The 7,505-nt window shown below is 40.1% G+C and overlaps 1 protein-coding gene across 1 annotated transcript; it reads right to left on the bottom strand.

Moving 5' to 3' along the window:
* Positions 1 to 2,193: 2,193 nt before the first annotated feature.
* On the bottom strand, positions 2,194 to 4,801 carry LOC147453781 (uncharacterized). Its single transcript, XM_086517191.1, has 3 exons — positions 4,024 to 4,801; positions 2,336 to 2,627; positions 2,194 to 2,258 (listed from the first exon to the last, which is right to left on the bottom strand). Exons 1-3 carry the CDS (start codon positions 4,156 to 4,158, stop codon positions 2,194 to 2,196), a joined length of 492 nt encoding a protein of 163 aa, XP_086373317.1. The 5' UTR covers positions 4,159 to 4,801.
* Positions 4,802 to 7,505: the final 2,704 nt, after the last annotated feature.

Genomic DNA, 7,505 nt, shown 5'->3' with positions numbered 1-7,505 from the left:
ACTAGCTTCAAAGTACCATGCAGCTATTCCACAGGTGGTTTTTGTAGGAGCCTATCATAGGTTTCAAAACCTCTTGCATGCCAGTCCAAACAAGCACTTGTAAACGCTTTTGTCTACTTGAGTAACAAAAATAGCATTTCAATTCTGGAACACAAAGTACCTTTCTGTTAGCCTAAAGTACCTTACAGGTAGGTCACAAGCACTTCTAAAAGTTTATCTACTGGCCCAAAGTACCTTTAAGGTAGTCCTCAAGTGGTTTTTGTATGTTAAGATATGTGAGTAACAAGCACTTGTAAAACCTTTTGTATGCCATCCCAAAGTACCTTATAGTTTCTTTACAGGTCTAACAACCAAAAGTACCTTACAGGTAGTTCATAGGTGGAAACTGTATTAAACTACGTAGGAAACAAGGACTTGTAAAAGTTGTTGTATGCCAGCCCAAAGTACCTTATAGGTTCTTTACAGGTCTGAAAACCAAAAGTACCTTACAGGTAGTTCACAGGTGGAAACTGTTTTAAACTATGTAGGAAACAAGGACTTGTAAAAGTTGTTGTATGCCAGCCCAAAGTACCTTATAGTTTCTTTACAGGTCTCACAACCAAAAGTACCTTACAGGTAGTTCACAGGTGGAAATTGTATTAAACTATGTAGGAAACAAGGACTTGTAAAAGTTGTTGTATGCCAGCCCAAAGTACCTTATAGGTAGTCTCTGGGTGGTTTCAGTACATAACAATCTGTTAAGTTTTGGTATGCCAACCCAAAGTACCTTACATTGTAACTGTCTTAAATTGGGAAACAATAACAAAATAAAAAAAATAACACTTCAATGCTGGGACACAAAGACAATGCATCCAACCAGTTGTGGAATATATTACATCTTCAACAATTTCACATCAAGTCATTACATGAGTTATAATGGCAATTAAAATGAAGCCAAAAAATTGGTTTCCACATGGAAAGTAGCATATATAAATATACAAGGTTCTGGCATGGGTTTAGTCTAGTTACAAAAGGTACATAAAGGATCTGTCATCCTAAAAAAATCAAGGGACGTCATCGTCGCTTGCACTCTATGGGCATGAGCTGTGGCCCACATAAGTACGCATCATACAATGTCTTTTCAAACCATTTTGCAATTGTTGTGAATCCATACTTGTCGTCATTAGTAGGTTTTGGTTTCTTGAATGTGTCCGCTAAGGCACGGCAATCTGTAGCATGCTGCCACCCTTCTAGCCAGGCCTTTAGATCTTTTGACAAGTATTGGCTAGAGCGGTGCTCAATACCAGGCACTATGATGTAAGTATCACAGGGATTATAATGAAATTTATAGGAACTGTTGTCAATTAAAAGAACATTGCTGGTATCATACCGCAGCAACTTTGCCAAAAAAAATTGCAATACCTTGAAAAATGTTGGTCTTCCACCACTAAAACAGTAACTACCTACATCACATAACTGTTGTCCAGCCCATCCACTAATATAACTATCAACCTGGGGAAAACATATTCAAATTCTTGAGCCCACTCTGCTGAGCATTGCACTGCTCCATATGTCGACATTTGCCCATGTCACAGCCCATGCAGTAAAATCCTGTGCATCGTTTCGAACAAACAGGTACCTGCCATCCACCTCCTCATGCTTGACAAATGATGTATCTTCAATATCGGGGATAGATGAAGGGTCATACTTATTAGGTGTACATGTAAGACAAAGTACACCATTAAGATCTAATATGAGGGCTGATCGGGTTGGATCATCATATGGAAAGGAGGAGATAGCTAGGGGAATGTACTTTGGGGGATCTCTGATGATGATGATCTCCTCTACGGGCAGCTTGAGGGTCCCCTTTTCCTTTGGACACTCTGTAAAAAACAACATTCAACATTGAAAAATAAACACGAGGCAATATTTGACATAAAAGCGACAAAAATATAGAGGCCGACAAAAACATAGACACTGCGCTTATGAAACATAAAAGCAACAAAAACATAGAGGCCAACAAAAAAGTTTTTTGCATTCAAAATCAAGAATCACAGATTCTTGTATTACAATTGAAGAGTCACAATTTCTTGCAAACTCGAGGCCTGGGGGGGTGGGAAACACTAGAAGGATTGCGGAGGGGAGTACTCTTTCTGGGAGTCTTCTTCATGGCAGGAGGTGATCTGGGTGCTTCCCTCTCTCCCATATCTCCATCTACATGATGAGCATGCTGCTTTGAACGTTTGACTCCGAAGGTCTATTCTTTTTGGAAGGTCCACCTATGTCATAAAACAACACATCAGCCCCATGTAGACATTGCATAGAATTTGACAAGTCCAATACCATTACCACTTACCATCACCGTTTTTCTTGCGCTTCTTTGACACCTTCACCATGTCACTCAGAAATATGGGAGAATTTGGATTCTCATCACCAGCTACCATGCATTGCACTGCGTCCACTCCCTCTTGCACTATTGCCTCCGCATCGTCAACCGTTGCATCTTCCTTTGGACTGCTTTCGCTTGGTTGTGGCTCAACTGTTGCTGTGCTTGCAGGGGCGTCTACCTTCACAGCTGGAGTGCCCTCACTGGAGTACACACTACGGGCTTCAGGAGTAGCTTGTAGAACAACCTTTGGCACGTCATCCTGTATCGGTGCCACACAAGGAATATGGCCAGAACTTGTAAGCACATCAGTGAAGTTCAGGCTTATGCAATCAGCAGATACTTGAAGGCAACCTGAACTGTTCTTGGATTTATATGAGATTGAGAACAATGGCAACAAACATGTATGCAGGAGCATTGATTTAAGTGAATCTGGAATAATACTCTTGCAAGAGGAGTTCGCACATACTGTCTCTGATCCAAGCCAGACAGCAAAACACAGAGCATGGTATGCATGACCACATGCTAGCGTGTATACACAAATCACATGGGAAGCCATAAATGCAAGACCACATGCAACACATAGTCTTGGAACAGACAATGTAGCCTGCAAGTGGCTCAAGTGCTGGCCAGCTGTGCCGGAAGCAGTAACATTGTGTCACCAACCTTCACCTGCTCCAACATGCTCTCACAAAAGTTGATTTGTTGCACACACATACTTGTTGACCATAACAGAAAACTGCCATTCCTTAAAAAACATCAAGGCAAAAGCTATTACCATAACAAGAAAGATTGTCATGATAAAAAAGCCACCATGACCAAAAACAAAGTACAATGACAGGTTTCTTGGACACTAAACACTAATTAGCAATGACCTTACAACCACCTTAATAGAAAAAACTACCTTTACAAGTACCTTGGGCACAACCACCATAGCAAACAAACTTCCTTAAAGAAACAATCAACCATAGCAGAAAAAACCATGAAAAAGTACCTTGGGCACTGCCACCATAACAGAGATGGCTTTCCAAAAAACCTCTAAGGTAATGACATATACCATGGATAGTAGAAAAGTAACTTGAGCACTACAACAATAGCAAAAGAAAAGTACCATAGCAGGAAATACTTGCATGAAAAAAACACCACCATGATCAAAAGAAGTACCATGACATGCATTTCGGCCATTACATGACACCTGGAAAAATAGCCATGACCCCTGCACCTGTCATGGTAGAAAAAACTACCATGACAAGTACCACAATAATAGACAAACTTCCATGGAAAAACAAACACTCATAGCAAAAAAAACCACCATGGAAAAGTACTTGGTCAATGGCATCGTAACAAAAAGAAAGCCATGTAAAAAGAAACTACCATGCCAAGTGCCTTGGGTACTATTACCATGATAGAACCCCACAATAGAAAAAATACCATGTCAGGTAGGTTGGGAACTTAGACCATAACAGAAGTAACTGGCATGACAAAAACAACCATCTAAATAGAAAAGAGTACCATGTCAAGTACCTAAGGCAATACCACATAAATAGAAATAACTGGCATGGCAAAAAAAGACACCTAAATAGAAGAGAGTACCATGTCAAGTACCTAGGGCATTACCACATAAACAAAAATCCTCGCTTGACTTGGTTGACACATACCTGGAGACGATCCACCTCATCTCTTATGTTCGAGATGCTTGCATTGGTCCCAAGAGCTGTGAGTGCACTAGTTAGAGCAGCCATCTTGCCTTCAATCACCAAAAAATTAGGGTCAGTATCGACAACTCCCTTCATGCTGAACCACAATATCTAGAGCTCTTGCAATTTTCCCTGAAGCACTGTCGCGGCTGAACATGTCCCTTGTATCTTCCACATATTTTGGTTCCTGTCTTGTAGCTCTACTCTCACATTATCCAATGTTGTGTTCAAAACCTTTATCGCATCCCTTTTTGCATACAGAATCTGCTCCACCTATGCTTTTACTTGCTAGCTTATAAAGGAGGCACTAACTAAAGAAGTGTTGCCAGATAAGAGAGCATTTTGCCCACTTTTCTGACTTGCCCCGACATTGTCAAGACGAAGGGGCTGAAGTGATGTCCCCTCATTATTCTCCAGAAAAATCTTTACTTTCTTGTCAATGCCACCCGGAAGCTTCTTGCAATGGTCCAAAACCTGTTCACCAAAAGCAGCCCATGCAACCTTTCAACCTGCAGGATCTTATCGAGCAACTAGGCATCACTCGTACACAAACAACGTTGCAAACTTGTATGTGATCTCTTTGTTGGCTTGCATGCTTTGGTAGACTTTGTGAAATAGTAACCTGCATTCGTCTACAAACTCAGGTCGCATCATATACAGAAAGATTTTAGAGCCCTTCTCCCTTTTCTTCATGAAGACCGACAACCAATCCTGATTTGTGACATCAGCCTCACCGAGGTGCTGATAGAGCTTTCCCTCCAAGCTTAAGCCATACTCCTCATGCAACTCCTCTCGTGTGTAGCAAAATCGAGTTTGCTTGGGGTATTGAATCTTCTAGGAAGATCTTGCTGCAAACCACATTTGACATAGTAAACAAACATTGAAAAGAACATTTCTAAAATTGAAGAGACAGACTTGATATTACCAATGATTTTGTCGCTGATAGTTTCAGACTTTATGTCCAATGTTGTGGAGGTCCTAGGCTTGCTACTGGATAAAAGCATGCTAGCTGAACCACCATCAGCTGCTGCTGCCGTGGTGCACTTTTGTGGTGGAGTCTTCATATCACTGTACAAACAAAAAAACACAATCCATGATTCACAATGTCCTCAAACAAACACATTTCTCAACTACAACAAAAGAGAGAGAGGGAGAGTACCCGGTGAATATTGAGGTCGCATAGAGAGGGTAGGCGTCCACAATTCTTCCTCGCTCTGTTCATGCAGGGTGCATGAAGATGGAGTAGCGCGTGGGTAGCTTCCTACTGAGTAGAATGGAATGCAATAGAATTCACAGTCACCCTCTACCCATAAACAATGTTCAAAAAATGATGGCATTCTTGAAGTGGTGGCATTTTCCATTTCTTGCAATTTTCCACGTCCCCGATAAATTATTTGAAGGGAACAAATAAAACTTGAGAAGTACTTCAAAAACCACCTAGAAAAGCCCTTAAAATTGACCACCATTTCATGCTTTCACCCAATGGGCTCTTGGCCAATGACAAGAGAATCTGGGGTGTTGAGATGACCTGAATTGCACCTAGCCATTGGGGTGGGAGTCTATATTAGCTATAGGAGTTTGTCATAGGAGAGGGCAATCTAAATGCAAGCAATTGAGTTGTGGGAGCATGGGTCTCAAGTTGCATCACCCAGGGTAGCTCAAATGTGAGCAAAGAGTGCTGATTCAATGCATGATAGCCCAGTGTATTCCAAAAAAGATTATGAAACCCCAAAATATTTCACAAAAATAAAAAAGACAAAGTCCATTGATTGATTTTTGGACTTCTAAGATAGCCTCCACACACACTGAAAATATACTCACACACACACAATTTTTGCAAAAATAATCAACTCTTAATCCCCCAAATTGTTGCCAACATGGAAGAAGGGAAGCTATATATTAAGAGACAAAGGCGGGTAGCATTTCATTCTTTGGGTGCAACACAAAGCTCTTGATGCATGACCATGCACACTAAGGTGGATTATGGGCATGCAAGCAAGGCATCCCTTTTGCATACAACAACAAAAATGTGGTAACTTGGGACTCCACACCTAGATCAGCTTTGATACATTTGTGATTCTAGTGAGAAGCTTGTGTGGGAAGGAATTTGTGGATCTGAATGAAGTGGTTGACAAACGAGATGCATTGAAGACAAGTTTCCATCATAATGAGGGAGATTTTGGGGTTCATTCAAAGCGCATCCAAATATTGCCTTCATGATTTACTGTCAAGTGCACCAGATGATCCAAATGTTCAAAGGGAAAAAGAAAGAATCAATAAACTAGAGATGATGCTTGAGACCTTACAAGCTTAAATTGAATACAAGGAATACGGTGATGCTTTAGTTTTGATACAAAAAGAGGTTGAGCTGAAGAAATCAAAGCTAAAGCTAATAAATGCACATATGGATTTTGTTGATGCTATGAAAAGTGGGAAAGATTTGGTTTTGTTGCATGTGCCACCACAAAGCCTCCAACAAGTATTATAGAGATAAATGAAGTAGATGATAGCTGCACCACATGTGGAGTGCTCATGTATGACAATGATGTATTGGATATGTTCATGCTTTTGTGTAAGGCTGCATATCACATATACTATTTTACACACCTTGCTGACAAAGAGGAAAGTTGCATGCGGCTCCACAAGTCATCTCGAAGAACATCAAAGATTTGATGTTTTCAACGGTGGTGGTTCATCTCATGGATGCACAAAAATTGGTAAGCATATTAGTTTTACCTATCTATATGTTACAAGAATATTGCAATGTTCTAGGTAACATTTTTTTGCTATTGTGTGCCACATTTATGAGAACATGCAAAAATTTGTGGAGAAGTTTTAGGATCTACATCTCAAAGCTACATTATACAAGCACATCAACTTCTCGGAGAAAAAGCGGCAATTTTGTGATGGGCTCCCTTGGAAGATTAGAGAAACTATATCAATAAAAGACCATACACCATTTTAAAAGGTAACCACCACTCAATGGTAGCCTCCAACAAGATTTTTCAAGGGTTCGGAGCCAAAGAATGGGACACATAAGCCACAGGAGAAAGAAAAAAATTCAAAATCAAAATTTTCCTACCAAAACTGGGAAGCCCAAGGAAAACCTGTACGAAGAATTGATTATCTCCTAAAGATTTAGAGTGTTATTGTGAGGATAATAGATGTTTTAAATGCAATGAACAAGGTCATTCATACCACACATGCCCTCAAAATCATGTAAAGAAGGAACCTTCTAGAACTACAATGGTAAGAAAGCAAGAAATTTAAATCAAAATGTTCCTACCAAAACTAGGAAGCCCAAAGACAAATCTGGCTACCAAGGTAAGAATTGATTATTTCTTGAAGATATAGAGTGTTATTGTAAGGATAATAGATGTTTTAAATTCATCAACAAGGCCATTCTTACCGCACATTCCCTCAAAAGTATGCAAAGAAAGAAC

The sequence above is a fragment of the Adiantum capillus-veneris genome, chromosome 7, assembly GCF_014529385.1.
Source record: "Adiantum capillus-veneris isolate H3 chromosome 7, ASM1452938v2, whole genome shotgun sequence".
In the NCBI taxonomy this organism is placed as follows: domain Eukaryota; kingdom Viridiplantae; phylum Streptophyta; class Polypodiopsida; order Polypodiales; family Pteridaceae; genus Adiantum; species Adiantum capillus-veneris.
Note: the sequence above shows the minus strand (reverse complement) of the source record. Positions and strands in the feature narration are given on the sequence as shown.